The 27845-nt window shown below is 46.9% G+C and overlaps 1 protein-coding gene across 1 annotated transcript; it reads right to left on the bottom strand.

Annotated features, from left to right (window-relative positions):
• Positions 1-27078, bottom strand: OAF (out at first homolog). Its single transcript, XM_081063028.1, has 4 exons — positions 26353-27078; positions 9920-10054; positions 8822-9002; positions 1-1079 (listed from the first exon to the last, which is right to left on the bottom strand). Exons 1-4 carry the CDS (start codon positions 26614-26616, stop codon positions 814-816), a joined length of 846 nt encoding a protein of 281 aa, XP_080919154.1. The 5' UTR covers positions 26617-27078; the 3' UTR covers positions 1-813.
• Between the last annotated feature and the right edge of the window lie 767 nt (positions 27079-27845).

The following is a 27845-nucleotide window of genomic DNA, read 5'->3' as shown; positions in this document are numbered from 1 at the left end:
TCAAGTAAAAATTTAAACTTTTATTTCTGGTAGAAATGATAAATACTTTGCATTAAAAATCTGAAATTCAAGTTTTCCTCATACTTCATGCTCCCTCCCTGCCCCAGAAACCTACAAACACATTTCTGTTTAGAGTAGGAAACGTGGTGCCTGCTCTCGCAGTCACGTCCAGGTCTGGGGAAAGGCACAGGCGGTCTGTCTCAGAGCTGGGAGGTCCCCACCTATCCCAGTGAAGTCCTCGGAGGCCAGTTATGAAAAGGAAGCATTGTGATCTGGTGTAGGGTCAATGACATTAGTCCCAACAACCATCTCTCTGGGGCAATGATCCCCTCCTTGTTGGGCAGTTGAAAGTACAGAGGGGCCAGCTCCTCCCAGATGGTTGAGGGGGTAGGGTGGTTGTATGTGGGGAGGTGGGTATAACAGGCAAAGATACCTTTCAGGGTCTAAACTTTCAAAGAGTTAAACAGGAGAATCATAGGCCATGACATTTTGGTTGTTTGGAAAGGAGCACTTCGTGGGGGATGAAGAAGAGGAAGGGTGCGGTGTGGAGAACCCTTATTTCCTGTCGGTCCTCAAGGAAGGCACAGGGTGGGAGTGGAAGCTGCCTTCATGAGTTAACCCGTCATGCCACATCCCTTTTTCACAGTTATGAGTGATGGGACCAAAAGCAATAGGGTTAGGGGAAGGGAAAGGAAAGGAAGAGAAGGAAGGGAAATAAGGCCACATTGTGGGTTGCCACACCATCTAGTGGCTGAGGGAGGAGTGGTGAGCCCATAGCAGCCTCCTGGGGACCACCCCACCACCCTAGCCTGACTAGGGGTCCTCATCCCAGAGACACAGCTGTTTCTGGGGCACGAAGAAGTTGAAGCTGTAGCTCTTCTGGCAACTGCGGATGCCACATTTGTAGGGAGCCGGCCGGTCACGGCTGTGGCAGTACTTGAGCATGCAGGGGTACCAGGCCAGGCTCAGGCCATAGTGGCAGACACAGGGCTTCCCTCGGTCCTCCACCTGCCTGCAGTGAGGCAGCAAAGACTGTTCTGTGTCCTTAGGCAGAGTCTTGAACACGGCGCTGTCCACACCTATGGGAGAGAGCAAAGGTCAAGGAGGGGAATGGTGGTGGCAGGGGCAGTGGCTCCCCTAACCAGGGGGAAGGGCAGTTCCCTGTATGGCCTCTTTAGGCATCCCACCATCGCTACGATCTAAGTATTCTCATCCCTGTCTTACAGATGAGAAAACCAGCCAAGAAAAGTTTAACAATCTAGCTGAGGTCACACAGTAAGTAATGGAGTCAGGACTGGAAACCAAGTCTCTCTGACTTGAAAGCCTTCACTCAGTCATCAAATAAAAACATCAATGTACTGGATTGTGATAAAACACAGGCAGGGGGAGACTAAGTAGGAAATCAAGGAATGCTTTTTTTTTTTTAATTTATTGGGGTGACAATTGTTAGTGAAATTACATAGATTTCAGGTGCACAATTCTGTATTACATCATCTATAAATCCCACTGTGTGTTCACCACCCAGAGCCAGTTATCCTTCCATCACCATATATTTAATCCCCTTACCCTCAACTCCCACCCCCCACCCCCCTTACCCTCTGGTAACCACTAAACTATTGTCTGTGTCTATGAGATTTTGTTTCTCATTTGTTTGTCTTGTTCTTTTGTTGTTTTTGGATTATATACCACATATCAGTGAAATCATAGGGTTCTCAGCTTTTTCTGTCTGACTTATTTCGCTTAGCATTATACTCTCAAGATCCATCCATGTTGTCACAAATGGTCCTATTTCATCTTTTCTTACCACTGAATAGTATTCCATTGTGTATATATACCACAACTTCTTTATCCATTCATCTATCGAAGGACATTTTGGTTGTTTCCATGTCTTGGCCACCGTAAACAAAGCTGCAATGAACATTGGAACACATGTGTCTTTATGGATAAATGTTTTCAAATTTTTGGGGTAGATACCCAGGAGAGGGATTGCTGGGTCATATGGTAATTCTATTCGTAATTTTATTTTATTTTTGAGAAACCTCCACACTGCCTTCCATAATGGCTGCACCAGTCTGCATTCCCACCAACAGTGTATGAGGTTTTTCTCCACAGCCTCTCCAACACTTGTTACTATTTGTCTTGTTGATGATAGCCATTCTGACTGGGGTGAGGTGATATCTCGTTGTGGTTTTCATTTGCATTTCTCTGATGATTAGTGATGTTGAGCATTTTTTCATATGTCTATTTGCCATTTGTATGTCCTCTTTGGAGAAATGTCTCTTCAGGTCGTCTGCCCATTTTTCAATTGGGTTGTTTGTTTTTTTGTTGTTGAGTTTCATGAGTTCCTTGTATATTTGGATATTAGCCCCTTATAAGAGGCACTGTTTGCAAAAATCTTCTCCCATTCACTTGGTTGCCTCTTTATTTTGTTGACGGTTTCTTTTGCTATGCAGAAGATTTTAAGTTTGATACAGTCCCATTTATTTATATTAGCTTTTAGTCCCTTGCCTTTGGAGTCAAATTCATAAAATGCTCTTTGAACCCAAGGTCCATAAGTTTAGTACCTATGTTTTCTTCTATGCAGTTTATTGTTTCAGGTCTTATGCTTAAGTCTTTGATCCATTTTGAATTAATTTTGGTACATGGTGACAGATAGCCGTCCAGTTTCATTCTTTTGCACGTGGTTATCCAATTCTCCCAGCACCATTTATTGAAGAGGCTGTCTTTCCGCCATTGTATGTTTTTAGCTTCTATGTCAAAAATTATCTGTCCATATTTATGTGGTTTTATTTCTGGGTTCTCAATTCTATTCCATTGGTCTATGTGTCTGTTTTTCTGCCAATACCATGCTGTGTTGATTATTGTAGCCCTGTAGTACAAGCAAAAGTCAGGGAGTGTGATACCTCCAGTATAGTTCTTTTTTTTTTAAATATTGCTTTGGCTATTCAGGGTCTTTTGTGGTTCCAAACAAATCTGATGATTTTTTGTTCTATTTTTTAAAAAAATGACATTGGGATTTTGATCGGGATTGCATTAAATCTGTATATTGCTTTGGGTAACATGGCCATTTTATCTATGTTGATTCTTCCAATCCATGAGCACGGAATGTCTTTCCATTTCTTTGTATCTTCTTCAATTTCTTTAAAAAATGTCTTATAGTTTGTAGCACATAGGTCCTTAACATCCCTGGTTAAGTTTATTCCTAGGTATTTTATTCTTTTTGCTGCAATTGCAAAAGGAGTTGTTTTTCGTATTTCTTTTTGTGAGATTTCATTGTTAATATATAGGAATGCAATGGACTTTTGTACGTTGATTTTGTAGCCAACAACTTGACTGTATTCGTTGATTGTTTCTAATAGCTTTTTGGTGAAATCTTTAGGGTTTTCTATATAAAGCATCAGGTGGCTGCAAAGAGTGAGAATTTAACTTCTTCATTCCCAACTTAAATGCCTTTGATTTCTTTCTCTTGCCTGATTGCTCTGGCAAGGACTTCCAACACTATGTTGAAAAGCAGAATTGATAGGGGACAATCCTGTCGTATTCCTGAATGTAGAGCAAAGGGCTTCACTTTTTCACCATTAATTATGAGGGTAGCTGAGGGTCTGTCATATATGGCCTTTATTTTATTAAGGAATTTTACTTCTATACCAATTTATCTGGCCCATGTGGGAATCGAACCGGCAGCCTTCGGAGTTAGGAGCATGGAGTTCTAACCGCCTGCGCCACTGGACCGACCCCAATTTTATTGTTTTAATCATAAATGGATGTTGTATCTTGACAAATGTTTTTTCTGCATCAATTAATATAATCATATAATTTTTGTCCTTTATTTTGTTTATGTGATGTATCACATTGATGGATTTGGGTATGTTGAACCATCCTTGTGCCCCGGGGATGAACCCCGCTTGGTCGTCATGAATAATCTTTTTAATGCATTATTGTATTCGATTTGCTAGAATTTTGTTTAGGAATTTTGCATCAGTATTCATCAGAGATATTTGTCTGTAGTTTTCTTTTTTTGTTGTTGTCCTTACCAGGTTTTGGTATCAAGGTAACGTTGGCCTCATAAAATGAGTTAGGGAGTACTGTCTCTTCTTCAATTTTTTGGAAGAGTTTGAGCAGGATTGGTAGTAGATCCTCTTTGAAGGTTTGGTAGAATTCACTAGTGAAGCCATCTGGTCCAGGACTTTTGATTTTGGGAAGGTTTTGGATGACTGATTCAATTTAATTACTGGTGATCGGTCTGTTTAGATTTTCCAGTTCTTCATGGTTCAGCATTGGAAGGCTATATGTTTCTAAGAACTGTCCATTTCTTCTAGGTTATTGAATTTGGTGGCATATAGTCCTTCATAGTATTCTTGGATGATCCTTTGTATTTCTGTGGTGTCCGTGATAACTTCCACTTTTTCATTTCTGATTTTGCTAATTAGTGTCTTCTCTCTTTTTATCTTAGTGAGTCTAGCCAAGGGTTTGTCGATTTTGCTAATCTTTTCAAAGAACCAGCTCATTGTTACTTTAATTTTCTATTGTCTTTTTGTTCTCTATTTAACGCAGTTCTGCTCTGATTTTTGTTATTTCCTTTCTTCTGCTGACCCTGGGTTTCACTTGTTCTTCTTTTTCTAGTTCTTTAAGGTGTAACATGAGGTTATTTATTTGGGATTTTTCTTGTTTCTTGAGATAGGCCTGTAATGTTATAAATTTCCCTCTTAAAACTGCTTTCGTTGCATCCCCAAAATTTTGGTAGGATGTATTTTCATTGTCATCTGTTTCTATGTATCTCTTGATCTCTCCTCTAATTTCTTCTTTGACCCAGTCGTTCTTTAAAAGTATATTGTTTAATCTCCATGTGTTTGTGTTTTTTCCTGCTTTCTTTTCACAGTTGATATCCCATTTCAAAGTCTTGTGATCAGAGAATATGCTTGGTATGATTGCAATCTTCTTAAATTTGCTGAGGCTGATTTTATTCCCAATATATGGTGTATCCTTGAGAATGCTACATGTACACTAGAAAAGAATGTATAGTTTAACGTTTTAGGATGAAGTGCTCTATATTTGTCAATTACGTCCATTTCATCTAATGTGTCTTTTAGGGCTGCTATTTCGCTATTTATTTTCTGTTTGGATGATCTATCCATAGCTGTCAATGATGTATTTAAATCCCCTAGTATAATTGTGTTTTGGTCAATTTCTCCCTTCAGTTCTGTTGTAGTTGCTTGGTATATTTCAGTGCTCACTGATTGGGGGCATAAATATTGATGACTGGTATGTCTTCTTGTTGTATAGTCCCCTTTACCATTATGTAATGTCCATCTTTGTCTGTTGTTATCTTTTTCACCCTGAAGTCTGTTTCATCTGATATCATTATGGCTACACCTGACTTTCTTTGGGTACCAGTTGCTTGTAGTGCCAATTTCCAACCTTTCACTCTGAGTGTATGCTTGTCCTTGTAGCTGAGATGTGTCTCTTGTAGACAGGATATGGTTGGGTTTAGTTTTTTGATCCAATCTGCTATACTGTGCCTTTTTATTGGTGAGTTCAGTCCATTTACATTTAGGGTGATTATTGATATGTGATGATTTCCTGTCATTCTATCTTCAGTTTTCTGGTAAGGCTGTGTATCCATTGTGTGTTTGCCTTTTTGTTGTTGTCTATTATTTCTGTGTTGTGGTATTCTATCATGTTTCCTTTGTTTCTTCTTTTATTACAGTATGTATTTCAGTTCTGGATTTTTTTTGAGTGGTTACCCTTAAGTTTATGTAAAAGAAAGTTTGATATTTAGAGTATTCCTTTTTCTTCAGCACGCTTACTTTCTCCATTCCCATATTCCGGTTCAGGCCTTTAGTGTCCTCCTTTTTATGTTTTGGTTGCCACAAATTGTCCCTGTTGATGGTGGTCAAATAGTCTCCTTTAGTATTTCTTGTAGTGCAGGTTGTGTATTAGAAAATTCCCTCAGCTTCTGTATGTCTGGAAAGGTCTTTATTCCTTCTTCATATCTAAAGGATATCTGTGCTGGATATATTATTCTTGGCTCATAATTTCTCTCTTTCAATAGTTTCAATATTTGGTTCCATTCCCTCCTGGCTTTTAGAGTTTCTGTTGAAAAATCTGATGATAATCTAATGGGCTTTCCTTTGTAGGTTACCATCTTCTTTTCCCTGGCTGCTTTGAAGATTCTTTCTTTGTCGTTGATTTTGGACAGCTTTAACACAATGTGCCTTGGAGAAGGTCTGTTGGGATTGAGGTGATCAGGTGGTCTATTTGCTTCTTGGATTTGAGGATCCAGTTCTGTCCACAAGTTTGGGAAGTTCTCATCAACAATTTGTTTGAATATATTCTCTGTTCCCTTCTCTCTTTCTTCTCCTTCTGGTATGCCCATTATTCTTATATGGCTCTTTCTGATAGAGTCAGAAAGTTTTCATAGAGTTCTTTCATTTCTTTTAAGTCTCAAGTCTCTTTCTTCTTTCATCTATGCAATTTCCAGGTTTCTATCTTCGATGTCACTGATGCTTTCCTCCATCAGTTCAACTCTACTACCTAAGCTGGTTATTTCATTCTTCTTTTCTTTTATTGAGTTCTTAAACTCCAGAAATTCCAATTGGTTCTTTTTTAAAATTTCAATCTCTTTCGTAAAATGCTCATGTTCTTTGTGTTTCTGAGTTCATTAAACTGCCTTTCTGTGTGTTCTTGCATCTCGTTGAGTTTTTTCAGAACTGCAATCTTGAATTCTCTGTCATTTAAGTCACATGTTTCCATATCTTTAAGTTCCTTTTCTGGAGACTTTTCACTTTCTTTCTGAGCTGTCTTGTTGCCTTGGTTATTGATGGCAATTACTGATTTATTATTTCTCTTCCTAGAAATCTACAGGAGTGGCTTCTGCAACAGGTTGATAGGAAGAGGTCTTTTTTTGTTTTTCAGTACTTGTTGGTAGAATGTTTTATTTTCTCTCTGACTGCAGCCTTTTTTCTCTCTCTCACACGGTAGTGCTATGTTTTCTCTGCACTATTCCAGCTTGTCACACAATGGGGGGATTCCCTGGGAGATGGGCTTCTCCTCTGTTAACAGTTCGCCTGTGTCACAGGGCGCAGTGTCCGTGTGGGTATGTAGAGAGCTTTTGAAGTTCCAAAGCTCTTTCTGCACCAGATTCAGCGCCCGTATGTTTCAGCAGTTCTGTTTACTCCTGCAGGGATCCTCCGAGATAGGTGGGGACAGGGGCGGGGTGAGTTGTGAGAGGTGGCCCAGAGCAATGGCGGTGACCACCACCACAGCAGGTCCTGCTTCCACAGTTCCCTCCCCTCTGCCAGAACTAGTTGGGCTGCGAATCTGTGTCTGAAGTCCACAGTTCTCAGAACAGCAAATATTCTGTTCTTTTGATCTGACACTGCTAGTATTCCGCTTCTAGCACCGGGTAGATGGGAGCAGGGTGAGCTCTGGGAGGGTAGGGAGAGGGCGGCTAGTCTCAGTGCCTAAGGCTTCCATTCTCTGCTCGGCAGTGAGGGCTTAAACCACCTTTTTCAGCCTTCTTCCCTCAGTCTTTTCTCCGAGGTCTCTGCCATGAGCATTGGGTTCAGCTGTGTTATATGCTGCCCACTCAGCCCTGTGGGACATAAGCGGAACCCTAGCAGTCAGAGTTATTCCCTGTCTCGCAGCTGAAGTAGTTCCGGGATGCATCGAGCTCAGAGCATTGAGCTCGGTCTGTGTCCTGAGCCCGCGTGGCTCTGTCTCTGCACTTCTCCGTTTCCTCCTAACCCGCTCACGCAATTGCCCTCCTTTAGGTGAATTCAGTTGTGGGCCTCTTCATCTTGCCTCTCTGCTGTGCAGGGAGTCCTTTGTGGAGTTACTGTTGTTCGATTAGTTGTAAATTCCAGGGGAGCTTTACAGAGGCTCACCTCATGCCGCCATTTTCATGACATCTCTAAGGAAAGCTTCTTAAAGGAGATGATATGTGAGTAGGGCCAAGCAGGGAAGTGCTAGCACAAATACACTGGGGAGTTAGCATGGCCACGTTGTGTGTTAGATGGTAGTGTGCACATGAGGAGTGCTGGAGGAGATGACAGGGTCCTGGGTCCTGGCTGGGCTCAGTAGCCACAGAAGAGACCAGCTTCTGGGGGACAGTATGAGGTCTGTACCTTAGTTTGAGGTACAGCCCACTGAGGAAGGGTATGTGTGGAAGGTGCGACCACAGCTCTTTTGGGCATTTGTCAATCCAGTGCAGCACTGGAAGGGGGAGGCATTTCTCTAGTGTGTAGCCAGCTGGGCAAAGGGACCAGGCATCTTGAGGTGAAATGGTGACATCTTCCTTTCCCCTATACACAGAGGACCTGGGGACAGCCCTGGGAAAAGTACTAGGAGGTGGCCCAGAGGTGAGGTCACACAGGCCAGAAGGCAAGTGTTATGCAGAGATGAGAGGAGGCCTGAAGGATTTTGGGGGAGAGATGTGGGCATCAGAGAGGTGTGAAGAAGAGGAGTAGATCACTAAAAGGTGGGCAGGTGGGAAAGGGTATCTTCAGCGCCACCCAGGCCCTGGTGTCTGTGCACTCCTCACATGACAGAAGGTCCCATCTGTGTTGTCACTAAGGTCAGAGGTGAGGTGGGAGTAGCCTGGGAATGTCCCTCCGCAGGGTCCAGCAGTCCCAGTTTCTGTGTGTCTCTTCCTGGAATGGGTCCCTTTCACCTGGCTGACTCCTCTCCCTGAAAGGCCACACCAGTACCCCTTCCTGAGCCCACCCCAGCACGGTTTGTAGGCCCCTGCCCTGGACTGCTGCCGCCCATTGTTGTACTCCATGATGTATGCGATGGCACAGCAGTAGGCAGCAGCGCTGACCTTGCTGCAGCCAGAAGCGGACGTCCTCCCGGCGGGTGTAGATGGCATCCACAGCCTCAGCACACACATTGCGCAGATGGGGGCTCAGCAGGCCCCCCTGGCTGAAGTTGATGGCGATGTCCATGTGCAGGTGCTCCAGGCCCCGCACCTCCTCAGCCTGACGCACTGCCCGTGGGTTTTTCTGTGTGGAGGAGAAGAGTTTCAGAATGCTCCCTAATCATTTTCCCCTGATCACTTAGGGTCAGACAAGCCCAGGCTGGTTGCCTTCAGAACCTTGGGACCATCTGCAGGGTGGTAGTCAGGGGCACCCAGCCCCCACTCCAACTGGCAGAGAAACTGATACCCAGAGGTCAGTCAGGCTTTTCAGCTGGCCACTGGGCTGCCCTCTGCAGCCCGATGGAGAATTCTGATACCTGGGAAGTGGTGTTAGAGGTGGGCAGGCCAAGGAAGCTGTCCCAGGGTAAATGACCCCTGGGGTCCCACACTTTCCAACATTCAGGGAACTGAATCTCTCTGGGAAGGGCAGGCACAGGGGAGGGGCCTATGGCAAGCCCTGCTGGATAGTATAGGAAACTTAGATGAGGCTGCGGAGAGACCCAGAGCCCAGGAAGTGAGTGGGAGCAAGTCAACAGGCTGAACTGCTTTGAACATTGCATTGAACGCTTTACACACATCATCTCATTTAATTCTTACTATAACCATTTCTCAATAAGAAAACAGAGGCTTTTAAAGTCACGCAACTTGTCCATTGTCAAGTTACTAATGAGGTAGGTACTGGGTCTGAAGGCAGATCTAATTTTAGAGTCCAAGCTCCTAGCCTCCATCATAAAAGGGAAGGGGCTGGAGGAATATGGGAGTTGGGGGTTAAGTCCAGATTAGAGATCTGGGGCTATGGGGTCAGGTTTGGCCTGGGGCAAAATCAGGGGATTGAGGACTACAGGGTGAGAGGGAGGTGCCAGGGATGAGGGCTAAGGTGGGTCAGGTGCTGGGTGGGAGACTGAGGTTGGGTTTGTGTCCAGGCTTAGGGCCAGGCTAGTTGCAGTGGTGGGGGCTCTGGAGCAGAAGCTGGGCCAGGGCAGGCCTGGAGCAGGCACTTACCTGTCGAAGCTTGGCCATGGCCTCACTGGGGATGATCTCATTGTGGTGCAGCCGGGTGACAAAGCAGAGGGCCTGGAACTGACTCTGACCCTTCTCCAGCTCCCCCAGGATCAGGGCCCGGAAGATCTTCACATACTGACGGAAAAGGGCAGAAGGATAGGGACCAGCTGGAGAGGAGTGGGGTATCCCCACCAGCCCACCCAACTCAGCTCAGGTCCTGGAGAGGACACATGCCTGGACACTGCCCTACAGTGTCCTGCTGCTCTAGGAATTTTTCTCTTTCCCATTTAAAGTCATGACTTAAAAGAAAGAACACACCGCAGATGTTTCAAACTGTAAAATTCACATAGTGAACTGCTAGAAAGATTTCCAAAACTATTTAAAAGCATAGAACTTCACTTTGAAGGGAACAGCACCTGGTTCATTCACAGCTGACACTTCCCCTTGGTGGCAGCCCTGTGTCACTCTGATCAGGGTGGGTCAGGATCACCAGGGCCTCATGGGGGCGGGGCTACACTTTTTGCAAATACGGATTCCAGAGTTTCTCTCGCTGACATTCCTGTTTAGTGTTTTCGGGAAAGACCTAGAAATTAGTGCTCTTCAAAATGCCTCCCATGCTTCTAATCAGCCAGACTCCTGACCCCCATCTCGATGGAGGTTGTGGGGGCAGGATGGGGTTAAGGGTAGATGCAGCACAAGCTCGCTACAGCTGTTGCTGCCTTCTGGCCTGAGGGAGCTGGGATGGCTCAGCTTTCCCTTCCCTCTCCACTTCCCCTTTCCTCACAAGGTTACTAATGGCATTACCAGCAGGCTCCTTCCTGTTACTGACTCACTGTGTGAACAGGGGAGGCTGGAGAGAGGCCATAGGCTGGGGTCCCCTTCCCAATTTGGCTGCTGGAACACAGTCCTCTGACCCACCTGCACCTGAGGTGCCCCCTCCTCTCACCTATCTCTGTGCCTTGCCTAACTGCTCCCAGTGAGAAGTTAGTAGGCCCCAGTCAGACCTGCCTGCCTGGGAGGTACCTTGGTGACAATGACAGTTCTCTCCTAGGAACCCCAATGGCCCTGCAGTGGTACTGAGAGTATAAAACCCTGTGTCGCTGTTCATCTTTCACTGTATGTGCCCTGGCCTCATACAGTACATACTCAGTGAGATTCTCCATTCAGTGATGCTCACTGTATGCCTGCCAGAGTGTAAGTGCTTTGCAATAGGGTCTAGGGTCCCCCTTGGGTTTCCAGTATAGGCAGGGCCCATTCTGCAATGTATTAGCTGGCACCCAGGCATATCTCCCAGTTTCTCTAAGCCTCATGTGTAAAATGGGGATGATAACTCATTTACCTGACAGGGTTGTGGTGAGGACTAAATGAGTTAGTGTGGAGGGCAGAGAAGGATGCCTGCCCAGAATACTAGCTGTGGTGATTACCATCATTGCAGGTGATCAGCAAATTTTACAGGTGATCTGAACAAATGAGTGCTGTCATTCCATAAATCCTCATGCACTTCTGAAGTCCTTTGACTTTAAAAGGACGTTTCTCTTAGTTCCTTTTACTGCAAATAAGCTCTGGAACAATGAAGTGTGGGTGTGTATGGGGAGATTTTCCATTAATATAGCAGAAAGGGAAACTGAGACCCAGCTGGTGAGAAATGTCCCATTAGGTTCCTTATGATCCCAGACTTGTGGGGAAGATGAATCGGAGCTTGAATTAATCTCAGCTTCCTCTCAACAGGAAATCCATTCTTGGGCCCCAATTACTTAGCCATCCGATCTTTCAATTCCCTCAGGTTGGCTGAGGAAAGGTTGGAGGCTGGTCTACTTGTGTACTTTTCACTCTGGGCTCAATTCCTGCTAGGTGAGACTTGACACCAGACTTCTCTTCCTAGGGTATTTTCAGCAGTGTACCTTTAAAAGAACTCTATCTGGAATATTCACAGCATCTTCTCCAATACCACAGGCATGTCCAATACCCTGCAGTCTGAGGGCTGCTGACTGGTCTCAGTGCTTGGGGACATCACCCGCCCACCATTAACAGGAGCATTTATTTGATTTCTTGGAACACCAGAGAATGAAAGAAATCTGTTTTCCCCCTGAATCTATATTAAATAACAATGTCAATAACAACAACAAAATGCTACCAAAATGGGAACGTGACTGGGGGTGAAGAGAGGGAATAAAGATTTCTCATTGAGATAGATTTCCTCTGTACTTCCTATTTATCTGTGTAGGACAAAGATTTATTGAAGTTTATAACAGGGAGGGACAAGTCACTGTTACTAGGAGTCAAAAAGAGTATACTATGCCATTTAAAATCTTTACAACAATGGAGGTGGGCTGATTACTGTGTTTCCCCGAGAATAAGACCTAGCCAGACAATCAGCTCCAATGCGTCCTTTGGAGCAAAAATTAATATAAGACTTGGTATTGTATTATATTATATTGTATTATATTATATAAACCTGTTCTTATAGTAAAATAAGATTGGGTCTTATATTAATTTTTGCTCCAAAAGACACAGTAGAGCTTATTGTCCGGCTAGGTCTTATTTTCAGGGAAACACAGTACTACTGAGTCTGGAATGGGTAACTTGCTCAAGGTCATGGGACTAAAATTCCGTAGCAGGAATTTTTTTTTTATTTTAGATTTTTTTTTTTAATTAAATTTATTGGGGTGACAATTGTAGCAGGAATTTTAACCCAGACAGTCTGACTCCAAAGTCTGAGCTCTTTTAACAACAGAGCACAGTTGCCTCATATATCAACTAGTCCAATTTCCTTGATGCTCAGCGAAAGAAACTGCAGCTCAGGCCCAGAGAGGAAGTGCAGTCTGCCCCTGGCCACACAGCTTATGAGTGGCAGAGCCAGGATGAGATGCCTCTTCCAGCTGTGCCCATCCATCTGGTGATGGTATGTGAGTCTTCTGTAGACCTATCTGGGGAATGTGGCAGCTCCTTCTCATGGTTCCGCGTAACTAATGAACATTAGCATTTGACACAAATATCATAGTACAGTGAAGCAGGACATCCTTCTAACCTGTCTGTCTGCCTGTCCTTCCCAGAGCCTCTTTAAACCCTGAATTGTCCAGTCTTCTTAGTCCTATTTCTCCAGTAAACCATATTCCACATGCTGATCCTTGGGAGGGAGTGGGCAGCCCTAGTTTCTGGATCTCTTTGGCTCCACCCTCCTGACAGGTGCCCCTACTACCTTCTACTCCCTACACCTCAGACTCACTACTAAGGTTCAAGGTCCCTTTCCCTCCAGCACAGAGGGAAGGGCAGGGGGAGAGACCATGCTGCTTCAGGGAACATCTGGCCAGATGCTAAGCCCAGGCCAGATGGAAGCCTGACTTCCAGGCTTCCTCCTCACTGTAGAGTGCCCTGGGATGATTTACCCAGATGTAGTGCCCAAGACAGATGGCATAGCTGGGGAAAAGCCCATGGCAGGGGACTGGAGGCAAGTTCTCAGACCCAGGACTAAGGCTAGGGTTCCTAAGATGGGAGGTTTCTATAAGTCTCCTTCTCCCAAGAACTCTCAGAACCTGCAGCCCACCAGGAGTAGGACACCAGGAAGAAGTGGAACATAGTACCAGAAATGAAATCTGGGCCATGCAGAGGGTGTGGCAAGTGTGTCATGGAGAGAGAGAGCATCTGCTAAAGTCCCCTGTGGTTTTTAGTAAGGAACGGAGTAGGTATGTCCTAGGAGAGCACAATAGTTAATAATAAAGTCTCTGGAATCAGTACTATCAGCACTTAAACCCTAGTTTTTCTGACACAAGCCAGGTAACCTTGGGGGATTTACTTAATCTCTCTGCACCTCAGTTTCTACATCTGTGAAATGACTAAAACTAATAGTACCTACCTCAAGGGATTATTATGAGGAAAAACTGAGTGAAAGGTTTCAGAACCTAGTGGGCTGACCTCTTTAACTTTCCCTATTATTGTTTCAACTTCGGTCTTGCTCCAACTGTGATCTATTCCATATCTGCAGAGGTAGGAATAAAGATTTTTGTCTTACAGATACACCTGAGACCCACAGAGATCAGGTGACTGCTGTGGGGCTTGCAAGTAATCAGCAAATCAGTAGGAGAGCATTGACTGGCATTACCCGGGACAGGGACCTCACAGCCACTAGGCTGGGTAGGGGTTGAACAAGACTGAGGCAAAGGACCCTGTTTTCAAAAGGCTCATGGGAAGCCTGATCTACAACCAAAGTCAGTGCATTATAATAAGGCTTAGGGTTGAGGTTTATGCTATGTGTTATGGGGCAAAGGATGGATGAAGGAATGTGTGTTGTCCCTTTAATTATGGGGCTTGAAGTGGGGGAAGAAGGGAAGACTTCCCAGAATGAGGGACATTTCAGTGGTCCTTGACAGTCAAAAGATGAGGGGCTTTCTAGCAAAGAGAGAGGCATTTACAGAAGACAGGGAGGTGTGAGTGTGTTGATGCCCCCACCCAAACCATCCCTCCACTCTACTATCATCTGATCTGCCTAATGCCCTTCAAAGGCTCCTTTCATCCTCTCCATAAAGTGTACCTCCCAGAGGCTGGCATCCATATATTTGCAGACAGTTCCTCTTGCACTCCCTAAGTACTGAACCAAAAAGCTGGCGGTTGCCAGAATGAGAGATGCCTTATACCTTTCCATGAACTGATTCCACTGCCAGCAATGGACTATCCCCATTTGCCTACCATGCTTCAGGACTCAGTTCAAATGCATCATCTCTGCTATCCTCCCAATGCTGCCCTCACCAACCCTCCATCCAAGTCAGCCAGACCCAACCCCTGACCTCTACAGCACCAATCCCACTGTGTTTGCAATAATCGTTTTACTTGTCTTTCTTTCCAGACTCAACTACTTGAGGCTGGGATAGTATCTTATTTTCAATATATCCCCATCTAAGAACACAACAGGTGCTCAATAAGTATCTGATAATAAATCAACAAATGAGTGAACAAACAAGAGCATGGAAGGGTTCTGAGAAAAATGAATGTATATGGGATGGCCGGAGGGCAGTGAGTGCTTGAAGGAAGAGTCTGGCAAGAGGCGCAGGGCACAGGATCTGCGAGCCCAGCCAAGGAGTGTGAGCTTAATCTAATAGATCAGTGAAAGTCATTGGTGGGTTTTGAGCCTGGATGCAACATGAACAGATCTGTGGTTTAGAGCCGAATCAGAAACTTGAATTACGCCAGGCTACTGTGCACCTGATTAAAATGTCTCAGTAGAGGGCCCCAGTCCTCACGTGGCATCTTCTGCCCAGGAAGTCTTCCAGGCCCTCTAGCATCTGCCCCTGATTCAAAGACAGCAACTAGCCCTTATTTATGCAGTATCCTCAAGGTCTAGCACAGAGATGGAGTTCAACACTTATCAGCAGAGTGAATGAACAAATGCTCTGGGGCCTCCATCAAACCCCTTGCCTCCCACAAACAGATGGCTTTCTTCTTGGGCTTTCTTGTAGCAGGGCACCTGCAGGCTGATAGTCCTACAACTGCTATTTTGGCTTCTAGAAAGTTTAGGGGATCATTTAGTTTATGATCCAGTGGGTTCCAGCAGGAGACGTGACCTTCACAAGTTACACAGCTGCAGAGGCAGAACCAGAAGCCCAACTCTACTGGCTCTCAGTCCAAGCGAGCCTCTTAGCCCTTGTCCAGACATTCTACCCTTCTCTGTGTACATTGCCTGCCTTTTTTTTTTTTATGCACTGTATCACTGCATTGGCTTATCTGTGCTGGGGCGCCAGGTGAACACCCGAGACTGTAGAGAGCTGCTCCGGGAAAAGCAGGGGGCCCAGCCCTCTGCATTTTGACAAAAGACATTTTGTGCCAGGCCCTTGCTGCAGCCCTGCTGGGGAGCGGCCCAGGTAAAGCTTAATATTGAGGATGGGAAGCAAGACTACAGACAGAGCCTGCTGTAGCTCTGATGATTGTGGAGCTGTCACACTAGTCAACTGCGAACTTCCAGCCTTAGGTAAAACTAGAGAGAGGGAAACAAACTTCTCTTTTGCTTCAGCCACTGTTGAGATTTTATGTTACTTGCAGCCAAGTCAAATCTTAACTGACACATGTAGACACACATCTGCTTTTCCCATTCACAGACCGACATCTTCATGATCTTTGCTGTTTCTCAAACCATTTCTATCACATGCAGCTGCTCCTAATCTCTCACCAGCAGCATCCAGGCTCCTCCAATGCCTTCTTCTGCTTCAGGCTCACACTGAGGCCTACGGCACATTCCCACTTTCCCTCACACAAAGTTGCTCATAAGAATGTATTTTCTCCCTCACAGTCTCTCCTATGGATGCTCCACCTCACTCCTTTCTCTCAAGAGTCCCAGGCCCCATCTCTCACAGTCTCACAAACCTCTTACCCCTCAGTCTTCCACACCCTCTCTCATTAAATTCCTCCAGTCTCAGAAACATTGTCTCACGCTCCATTTCACACACACCCGTTTCTCACCACAGTCTAACAACCTCCTCACAAGTGATATCACATGTACCTCCCTGTAGTCACACACACCCTCATACGTGGCCTCTCTGCTGACACTGATTCACACACATCCGCTCATAGGCTCATCACCTCAGCTCCAGCCCAGCAGATCTCTTCTCCTCTTCTACTCCTTCACGCCCTCTTACTCCCTGCTGTCTTCCCCATCGCCAGCTCCCAGCTTCCTACCCACTCTCTAAGCACCCTTCTCCAGAAAGCCCATTCTGGGTAAGGGTGGTGAGGCCCAGATTGTACAGCCTATGCTGGCAGCCACCTCTCTGGGCTTCTCATGAAGCAGGTTGCCCCCCAGCCACTCTGAAATTCCTCTTTGCTCTTGGACAGTTGGCACTCTCCCCTGGGACTTTCCTCTGCCATCTTGGTCTCCTTCCCATCACACCACAGCATGTGATTCTGAGGCCAATATAAATATTTATTCCTCTGCTCTTGGCTAGAGAAGGGGCCATCTTCATTGGGCTGGGGAGGCAAGGGGTCGGCCTGGAGAGCCAGCCAGGAATCAATGCCTTCCGAGCCTCATGCTGGCTGCCATGTGGCAGACACAGGGGCATGTGGCTGCTCTGCCCAGTCTCCTTGAGCAGGAACAGAGCTAGATGGAGTCAACTCAAAGCTGGCCAAGCACATCTTAAGGCTGGTGCCCAGGGACTTAGGCCACCCCCATTATGAGGTGTCTGTACACCCTCAGCATTAGGCCCAGGATAAAAACTTCTTGTTACAGGGCATTAGTGCAATCACCAGTCTGAAGCAGTGCCTCTGCCCCCGTACCCTCTTCCTCAAACTCCCAGCTCCTAGTGCTCTGTCAGCCAAATCCCAAATGTCACCACTGTCCTCACTGCCCCTGGAACAATGTAAGGCTCTATGTGGGTCATCTGCGCCCCACTGTCCTGCTGACCCAGGACTCCTGAGATGGAGCTCATGCCTCCCTCTCACCCAGATTACCAGCCCTGATGCTTTCCTTGACCCCTGCCCTTTATCAGAATCCCAGTGGCAGGTGATTAAACACTTGCCAATTTAAGGACAGAAGCTCCTAAGGATGCTTCAGTGCCTACAGCATAGAAAAGCTGAAAACAATCTGCTTAATAGGGCAAGGAAAGAGAGTGGGGGAGGAGGGCCCTGCTCAGGACCTGGCTGGCACCGCTATTTCACTTTTTAAATGCATTTCACTTTTTCACTTTTGCTTTGCAAAGGCCTCTTATTCCCTTTTCACAATAAACCTGGAGGCACCATACTATTGTCCCTGCTGTGTTTCTGTCATGTCTGAGCTTGGGGCTCAGAGAGGTTAAGTGACTTGTGAAGTCACACAGCTGGTAAAGAGCAGAAAAATGTACACAGTAAGTGCTTAGTAGTATCCATGAGATCTTTAAAAAATGGTCCCCTCCCCCGGATAGCCTCAGCAATCTTGAGAAATAAGAACAAAGTGGGAGGTATAACAATACCTGACATCAAATTATACTACAAGGCTACAGTAATCAAAGCAGCATGGTACTGGCATAAAAACAGACACATAGATCAATGGAACAGAATAGAGAGCCCAGAAATAAATCCATGCCTATATGGTCATTTAATCTACGACAATGGAAGCAAGAATATATGATGGGGTAAAGGCAGTCTATTCAATAAATGGTGCTGGGAAACCTGGACAGACACATGCAAAAAAAATGAAGCTGGACCACCTCCTTACACCATATACAAAAATAAATTCAAAATGGCTTAAAGACTTAAATGTAAGATCTGAAACCATAAAATACCTAGAAGAAAATATAGGAAGAAACTTCATGGACATTACCCAGAGTAGGATTTTTACTTATATATCCTCTCATGCAAGGGAAGTAAGAGAAAAAATAAACATGTGGGATTACATCAAACTAAAAAGATTTTTCACAGCAAAGGAAACCATCAATAAAACAAAAAGGGATCCCAATGAATGGGAAAAGATATTTGCCAACGATATATCTGATAAGGGGTTAATATCACAAATCTATAAAAAACTCACTCAACTCAACTCCAAAAAAACAAACAACCCAATGTCCTAGGCAGAGGGCATGAAGAGACATTTTTCTAAAAAGGACATACAAATGGCAAACAGACATATGAAGAAATGCTCAACCTCACTAACCATCAGAGAAATGCAAATGAAACCCACAATGAGAAACCAGCTCACCCCAGTCAAAATGGCTATCATCAATAAATCAACAAAAAACAAGTGCTGGCGCGGATGTGGAGAAAAGGGAACGATGTGCACTGTTGGTGGGATTGCAAATTGGTGCAGCCACTGTGGAAAACAGTATGGAGGTATCTCAAAAATCTGAAAATGGAACTATTTTATAATCCAGCAATTCCACTCTAGGTATCTATTCGGAGAAATCCAAAACTCTAATTCAAAAATCTTTATGCACTCCTATGTTTATTGCAGCACAATAGTCAAGACATGGAAACAACCGAAATACCCATCGGTAGACAACTGGATTAAGAAACTGTGGTACATTTATACAATGGAGTATTACGCAGCCATAAAGAAGAAAGAAATCTTACCATTTGCAACAACATGGATGGATCTAGAGAACATTATGTTAAGTGAAATAAGTCAGACAGAGAAAGACAAATGCCATATGATCTCACTTATATGTGGAATCTAAAGAAAAAAATAAATGAATGAACTGATCAGAAACAGTTTTGGAGACAAAGAGGAAAAACTGAGGGTTGCTAGATGGGCAGGTGGGTGAGGATAAGGGGGAAGGTGAGGGGATTAGAAAACAGTCGGTAACCACAAGATGGCCACGGGGTTTTGAAAATTAATTTGGGGAACGTAATCAACAATGTTGTAAAGATTTTGTAGGGTATCCGATGGACATGTGTCCCATTTTGGAGACCACCTCAGGGAAGATGTAGATGCCTGATCACTGCAATGTACACCTGAAGCTGAACAATAATGAATGCCAACTATAATTTTATATATATTTGTACATATATGTATGTATATACTTACAAGAAGTGGAGTACAGCATTAGTGATAGAGACAGTGGAAATGTAATGGCTGTGTGCGATGTCAGAGGGATAGTGGATGGGGGGAGAAGGGTTCACACAGTGTGAGGGATATAAATGATAAACGTCTAAGTATTACTTTGTCTTGTGCACCTGAAACTAATAAAAAAAAAGAAAAAGAATAAAAATGGTCCCCTCATCCCTACCCCCCCCCAAAGGTCATGGAAGGAAAGAGGAAGGGAGGAAAGAGTCTCAGGCACAAAGCTGCTAAGGAGTCAATACTCAAAATTCATCAGGGGTTATGCATTTGTGATGAAGGGACTCAGCCCAAGTCTGTACAGAGGAAGGTTTCTCTGTGGATTTGTTCTTCTGGACCAAGGCTTTTTTCAGCCTCCTTCTTTCCTTTCCCCTCCCCTATTTAGGTTTCTTCAGCCTTCTGGAAGGAGCCTGCACAATGCCATGGTACACACAGTCAACTGGGATACAGTGGAAGGATCCCTGGGCCCTAATCCTAATCGTTAGCTACAGGATCTTGTCAAAGTCACTTCACAGCTCTGAGCCTCAGTACGTACATCTGCAAAAGGAAGGCAATACCTGCCTCACAATACAATGGTGAGGATCAAATGAGGCCAAGTGTGTGACAGGAACTAACTGTGTGTGATGTGAGTGGCTACTCAATGTGAGGTCCAGATACACACAATCCTTACCTCAAGGCTAGACCTCTGTCTTCCTGTGGAAGAGGAATCTGTCCTGAGTTTTCGTCCTCCTCCTCCTCCTTCTCCTCCTCCCTTTCCTCTTCTTCCACCAGCACCACCTCATCTCTGTAGCTTGGGAAGCCTAGCAGGGAACCCTACTTCTACCTCTCCCTACCTCCTTTCCAGCTGTCCCCTCATTTGTTCCTAGGTGGCAATTTTCACTGCCTGATTGGGATCTTTTGCTAGGACTCCCCCTGGACATAGGCATTCAGGAGTGAGAGATACTTGCCAAGCTCCAGGGAGCACATCTGAACCTTTGGGCAGGGCTGATAGTGGAAGAATTCCTCATACATGGCACAGGGACTGCTCTTAGACCCAAGGGCCCCATGGAAATGACCGGGGTCATTTTTCTCGGGCCTTCTCTTAAGCTCCCGAGAGGAAATGCTCCGCACTCTAAAAAGGTTAGGCCTCTTTTGAAAGTGTCTCTACTGCCCTCTGTTCCCCAAGAAGACACTCTATCTAGCACAGCCCTCTATGACAAATTGTGGGGACCTAAAAGACAGCGTAGGGGGAGATCTCCCATCCCTGTGATGTGATGTTTTGTTAGAACAGCCTCAGGCAGTAACATGGCCATCCGCACCTTCCACAGTTTCACAGACTACAGGACTGTATCTCACAGATGTGAAGCTTCCTAGGTTGCTCTGCAGAACAGAAGCCCCCAAGGCAGGGACTCTGGTGCACTCTGTGCTATTCCTTCCTCTGGCTTCCACTCACCCATCAGTGCCCAGAGCAGGGCTCAAGATCCAATGTCTTTGGGTCCTTCAGAGAGACCTTGAGCTGACCCATACTGCCATATGGCTCCCCTTATCTTGGCTCCAGCCCATGGCCCTCACAATCACTCCATTCACACTTTTGGAGTCTGTGGCTCCTTCCTCCCTGCTCCCATTGCACCCACCACACTGAAGCAGTTGCACATGACTTTTTCATATCTTTCAGCCCCATCCTCCACATCTGGTCAGCACCAAACCGTGCCCAGAACATGACTCATCACCTCCCCCAGCTTTTGGACACGCAGACTGGGGGACAAAGGAGAAAGAGAGCTTGCACAAGGACAGCAGCTGGGGGAGGGGGACCATGAAGGCTGTCATATAAAAAGTCAGGTTAGAGACTGGAGATGGTGACATGCCTGCTATTAGATATGCCCAGTGAGTATGTACATGTGGGTATAATTACATATATAGATTTGCATTATAAAGAAGAGCACTGCCTATTGAGTGTGTATTATGAATTGGAGTTCTGTCCTGAGGGCATGTAGAATTAGGCCTAAAATCTATATGTTGCTTAAACACATTAGGGTTATTATTAGTAGAATGATAGGCTTCAAATAGGTGACTGACTTTGGGATCTGCTTTGATTTGACAGTCTAACTAACATGTGCTTCCAAGTACCCTCCCCTTTCCTGGAGCAGCCAGGCCAAGTTCCCAAACTTCACTGCCCATTGGAATCACCAGAGCCTCTAAAAAAAATACTGCTGCTTGGCTCCTATCCTCAGGCATTCTGAGTTAATTGGTATGGACAGTAGCCCAGGCACTGGGATTTTCCAAGCTCCCTCGGTGATTCTACTGTGCAGCAAAGTTTGGGAGCCACTGAGCTATGGCTTGTCTTTTAGAGCCACAGATCAATCTGCCTGATGGTCAGCAGCCTGTGGGAAGACATACAGTAATGCACAATGGCCATTTGATAGCTCCAAGCTACTTGTGGGGTTTGTAGTTCTCATCTGGGCTCCAGGCTGTGTGTCCTACAGCAGGCAAATTACTGCTACTGCTTCACCAGCTTCAGGTCGAGTGCGGCAGTGTGGGGAGTGCCAGACCCTGATCTTGGCAGAAGCAAACGGAGAGGGTGGGAGAGGCCATAGAGAGGGGCTGGGCGGGGGCGGTAAGGTCAGCCAGACACAAGGCTGTGATGCACCCAGCACAAGGGGCTCAATGCCACGCTGGGTAGAATGGCAGGACAAAGAGCACTGTTCCACGCTGAGGGGCTGGCCAGCAATTTTGGAGTTTGAAGATTAATTTTATTTGTCAACTTGATCAGGTTAAGGGATGCCTAGAGAGCTGAGAAAACATTACTTCTGGGTATATCTGTGAATGTGTCCCCAAAGAGACATTTGAATCAGTAGACTGAGTAAAGATCACCCTCACTAATGTGGGTGGGCATCATCCAATCCGCTGAGGGTGTGGATAGAACAAAAAGGTGGAGAAAGGATGAAATTGCTCTCTGCTTGAGCTGGGACATGCATCTTCTCCTGCTCTCAGACACTGGTACACCTGATTCTCAGGCCTTCTGACTAAGACTGGAACTATACCAATGGTTTTCCTTTTCCTGGGTTCCCAGCTATCAAATAGCAGATAGTGGGACTTCTCAGCCTCCAAAATTGTGGAAGCCAGTTCCTCATGTTAAATCTCTTTCTATATATCTACATATGTTTGTGTGTTTGTTTGTTTTTTTAATTGGGGAACAGTGTGTACTTCCGGGACTTTTCCAAGTCAAGTTGTTGTCCTTTCAGTCTTAGTTGTGGAGGGCGCAGCTCAGCTCCAGGTCCAGTTGCCGTTGTTAATTGCAGGGGCCGTAGCCCACCATCCCTTGCGGGAGTCCAACCTGCAACCTTGTGGTTGAGAGGATGTGCTCCAACCAACTGAGCCATCCGGGAGCTCAGCGGCAGCTCAGCTCAAGGTGCCGTGTTCACTCTTAGTTGCAGGGGGTGCAGCCCATCCCTTGCCAGTGTCAAAGAGTCGAACTGGCAACCTTGTGATTGAGAGCCCACTGGCCCATGTGGGAATCGAACCGGCAGCCGGTTGCCCAGAGCTCGCACTCTAACCAACAGAGCCACCCATCCACTCTGTGTTTGTTTCTATGTATGTTTCTATTGTTTCTGTTTCTCTGGAGAACTCTAATATATAGCACTTAGAAGAGAAGGTTACTGTGAGGGGACTTGAGGCTCCTCCAGGCTCAGTGCTGACTTGCTGTATGACTTTGGCTCCATTATTCAACCTCTTTGAGCCCAAGCTTAGCAGGGAGGGTCCATGATGAGATGTTATGTGAGCCACAATTATAAAAGTTAATGGCTTCTATTTCTTGAACACTTAGCATAATAGCTAACACACAGTGAGTATTTCACATGCATTCCCATTTAGTTCTTACAATAACTGTGGGATTGGTACTATTATTAAACCCATTTCGCAAATGAAGAAATGAAGGTTTACAGAGATCAAGCAAGTTGTTTGCCCAGGATTAAACCAGGTCTGTCTCATTTCTGTCTGGACTGCCACCCAAATGTGATAAAATGGTAAATGTCACTATTCCCAAGCAGATTAAGGACTTTTCCCAAACTACCCCTAAATGGATTTGGTACATGAAACAAAAGAAACGCTACATCCAGACCTGAGAATTGAGTGGGCAACAAATGGGGAGCTCCGCTTCGGGAGGATTTGGATTGGGTTGGGAGTGAAGACTATTCCACCCCACCTAGGCATTCCCCAACTCTACCCTGCCCCAGGCTAACTGAGAAACAGGGAGCTGGAGGGACCTTGGAGAGCTGGTTCCCTTTCTGTGCCTTCCACTCCCAATTCCCGCCCTTGCTGATGAAATTGGAGATGCCAGGGGCGGGTGTGAAACACCAGCTTCTGGGTCAGAGGCTAACTTGAAAAGCAGTCTTCAGAAATCTGGATTGAGGTTTGAGCCGCTGTGGGGCTCTTGCAATCAGCAACAAATGGAGTCTCTAACTGGGCAGTCAGCCCTCCCACTATACCCTCAGCCCCAATCCCCAGTCCTCCACCCCACTGCCACCTGACCTCTCCCCTCACCTTGCCATCAGGGTAGAGCAATAAAATGTTTCATCTTGCAGCTAGACTCTGTACCAGCTTAGCTCTACCTCTTGCCTCTTTCATTGATGTCCTAGCCACAGCCTCGGCCGCTGGAGAGGTCCCCGGGATGCTGGAGTCTTCTCTCCAGGGTTCCGACCCACAGAACAGTGGGCAGTGGGCAGAAAGGAGGGAGGTCCGGCCTACCCAGAGGCTCACTCTCAAGGGAAAAGGATTTCAGTGGGAGGTTAGAGGGAAGACTAGATGACTGCCTCCTGAGAGATCCAGCTACTATTTGGATTTTCTGGGACAAGAACATACTTGACAAAATTCCCCTGGAGTGTAGGTGGGAAAGCAGGAGGTGTTGTGGCCCCATCAGCTTCCATCCCGTCACACACAAACTTACCTAGCCCTACCTGTATCTGAGAACCTAGCTGGGGCCTGCTGAGTAAGGAAGGGCCACAAAGTCTTCCCATCTGTAACCATTCACCCTCCTTCCACCTCCCATATCCACCTATGAGGTATGACACTTAAGTTCGCGAACTCATCCTAGAAAAAGTGCTACATACCTCATTGCTAAATATTACTACAATCACCTTCAAAGTCCTCCCCTTAAGAACTATGCACTGATGCCAGTGCCTAGGCCACCCTCCAAAGCAATTTTGGAACTCTTTTTCTTGAATGGCTATCAGAGTTGTTGTCTGATTATCCTTGATGTCCTGAATGTCATCAAAATGCCTTCCTTTCAATATTTCCTTTATCCTCCGGTAAAGAAAGAAGTCACTGGGGGCCAGCTCAGGTGAGTAGGGAGGGTGTTTCAACACAGTTATTTGTTTACTGGCTAAAAACTCCCTCCCAGACAGTGCCGTGTGAGCTGGTGCATTGTCGTGATGCAAGAGCCATGAAATGTTGGTGAAAAGTTCAGGTCGTCTAACTTTTCACGCAGCCTTTTCAGCACTTCCAAATAGTAAACTTGGTTAACTGTTTGTCCAATTGGTACAAATTCACAATGAAGAATCCCTCTGATATCTAAAAAGGTTAGCAACATCGTTGCAACAAGTTTGCGAACTTAACTATCAGACCTCTTATGTCCCATGTCAATGACAACTCAGTAGTCCTGGGACAGAGCAATAATCAAGCCCTCCCTCACTGTCCATTGGATTCCCCCACCCCCCACCTCCATGCTATCTATGGCAGTTTTGCTAGGTCCCTAGCTGCCTCCCCAAACTCTACCCCCTCTCCTATCAAGTTCCAAAACTCTAACAGGGAGGAGAGAGACGCGGCTCCTCTGCCAATGGTCCCATAGCCCGGGCCCCTCCCAGCTGCCCAGCTATCTTATGGGCCTCGTCTCTCCACTCCCCCAGAGACAGAGCCTCTTTAACAAGAGGGGCTGGTGCTATGGTGTAGGAGGTCTGGAAACTCCCTCTGAGTACCTACACTTCACCTACCCTCTTTACCTCCAGGATTCCTGCTGCAGGGTCACTGTTAGTCACTGACCACCCTTCCAGGCCCATGTGCTGATAAACCCCCAGCATCTCCACTCTCCGTTCCCTCCAACCTTGAGGTCCAGGTCCACCTTCTGGTTCCCTCCACAACATACACACACACTGAATAGAGGCTGATTTCTGCCCCTTTCCCACAATCTGAGCCAAAATGTGGAGATTGGCTAGCCTTCCTTCCTGGTAGCGTAAGGGTTGACATTTCAGAGCATGGGGACCTCATCTGGGGCCTCTCCCCAGGTCCTTCTGCTGCAAGCTTCCCAGCTTTCCAGACCAGAAAGGAGAGGTAGCTTCTCCCCAGCTTGGGAGAGACCAGGGATAGTCAGCTCTGCCCAGCACCCTCTCCCCCCAGCACAGGAAAGTGAAATAGAAGGAGAAGGGGCTCACAGACTCCAAGATGTCAGAGCTGCAAAGCCTAGAGCCACTTCATTGTTCTGTACAGAGGTGAGCAAAGAGGCCCAGAGAAGGAAAGGGACTTGCCCTAGATCACTCAGCGAGAACCCGGATCTCTGATTCCTAGCCCTGTAGTTTTTTCTTAAAGAGCAGACATAAATGACTGCATGAGGAAGTCAGGGTCATTATTAATATTGGGTTTTGAAGGAGTGGCTGCACCTGGAGGCTCTGGAGAGTTGAAAGACGAAGCGAGGAAAGGGCTGGTCAGGGAGTGAGATGAAGCCTGGGCACCCAGCGCAGAGGTGACAGGCTGGAAGGGGGACACGAAGGGGACAGCAGAGGACTTCCTTGGAGAATGGCGGGGCCGGGTCTGGGCGCTGAAGAGAGGAGCAGAGTTGTAGAGAAGAGCCCGGAGTGACCCTGGGTCAGTCGCGTCCTCGTCCTGGCCTCAGTCTACTGTCTGTAGGCCTGAGCACTCAGGCTCCAAGGTCCCAGCCTGGAAAGGGAGGGCGCCTCACCTTCTTGAAGTCCGCGGTGAAGGAGACGAGCGTGCCGTCGGGTTTGCGCAGCTCCAGACTGATGCTGTCGCGGTCGCTGTCCGCCTGCAGGCTCTCCTCCGTCACCTGGCCGTCGAGCAGCCGAACGCGGACCCGCAGCTCGGCGGGCGCGCCTGCCCCCGCGCCCACGCCGCGCGGCGCCCCCAGGAGCTGGACCAGCAGAGGAAGCAGCAGCAGCGGCGCGCCGGACGCCGCGGGGACCCCGGGGCAGCCGGGCAGGCGCATCCCGCTGTGCCACCGCCGCCCTGTGCGGCCCCTGCTCGCCGCGTGCGGGCGGGGGGGGGCGCTGCCAAACTTCCTTCGAAGTTAGTGGCTGGTGGGGGCGCCCAGGAGCAGCTCCGGGAGGCGCAGCCCCGGTCGCCGCAAGTGGCGTGGACGCACGTGAGCTGCGCTGCGCGGCGGGCCGGCTGCCCGGGGGCGGACACTGCGTTCCCGGGGCTCCCGAGGCCCCCGACTCCGGCGCTGAGACTCGGTCTTGCACTTTTCATTCAATCCCACCCCGTCACTTCCTTCAGAAAACAGAAACCACCCGGACCTGCCTTAAAGAGACCGCGCACCTCTCGGCCCTTAAAGGGCCCGCGGCGGCTCCCTGCACTCCTGCGACAGGCGGGGGAACCGGGCGGGGAGAGGGGACCGCTGCACAGCGGCTTTGTGGGAAAAGGGCTTCCTCAATCTCCCTCCCTCCCTGCCGCGTCCCGTCAGCAACGGGCTTTGTCGGGGGTTGGCTCTCCCGGCAAGTCCCTTCCTCCCAGCAGGGGCGGGACGGGTCACTCTTACCCCGCCCCCCTTTTTGGCTTTTTCTTGTGCCACGTGGATCAAATAATTGGGCTTGGTGTTTTAGGGGTTTTGTTTGGTCTTTTAGTTTCTCTGACAAAGCGGATTTCTAAAAAGCTTCTGCAAAATTAGACCTCACCTCGCACTCTGCCTTTTGACTTCCCTAGTCTGGAGAGGGGAGCTGAGGTTGTTGCTTGCTTTGACATCCCTCTTGTAGGAGATCTTGGTAACTCAGGACACCCTCTGGTTGCAGCCCTCGAAACGCCCACATTTTCTGAGCCCCCTGTGCAGCTACCCTTTTCAGTCTAGTCTCCCTCTCTTCCCCCATTCATGGCCTTTCCTCAGCCCTGTCCATCTCTCCAGATCCCCAGTTTTCTCTCCCCATTCTCGGTAACAGGATGAGCAAATCCAGGGAAATGCTAGATTCCAGGCCATTCAGGCGAATATTCAAGGACTCAGGACACTGGAGCTTGACCATCATGGGCTTTCCAGAAGCTCCAAGAAAACAGGACTGCCCTGCCATTCACCCAACAATGAACTGGGTGAAGGCAGGGGGATCTGGATTCCTGCTTCCTCTGATTAGCTGTGTGCTTTGGCCACGTTTTAAAAATTCTTTGGGCCTAAGTGTCACCCTGTGTATAGTGGGAGTTGTTGACACCTACCTTGTCTTGCTAATGCTA

This window comes from Rhinolophus hipposideros, assembly GCF_964194185.1.
Source record: "Rhinolophus hipposideros genome assembly, chromosome: 10".
In the NCBI taxonomy this organism is placed as follows: domain Eukaryota; kingdom Metazoa; phylum Chordata; class Mammalia; order Chiroptera; family Rhinolophidae; genus Rhinolophus; species Rhinolophus hipposideros.
This window is presented reverse-complemented; position numbering and strand designations above follow the sequence as displayed.

Coding starts and splice junctions, on each gene's coding strand:
- OAF (XM_081063028.1), bottom strand. CDS start 26,616: ATGCGCCTGCCCGGCTGCCCCGGGGTCCCCGCGGCGTCCGGCGCGCCG. Junction 9,003..9,919: donor CCATGGCCAAGCTTCGACAG/GTAAGTGCCTGC, acceptor TCCTCCACACAG/AAAAACCCACGGGCAGTGCG. Junction 1,080..8,821: donor CCGCTTCTGGCTGCAGCAAG/GTCAGCGCTGCT, acceptor TCTCTCCCATAG/GTGTGGACAGCGCCGTGTTC.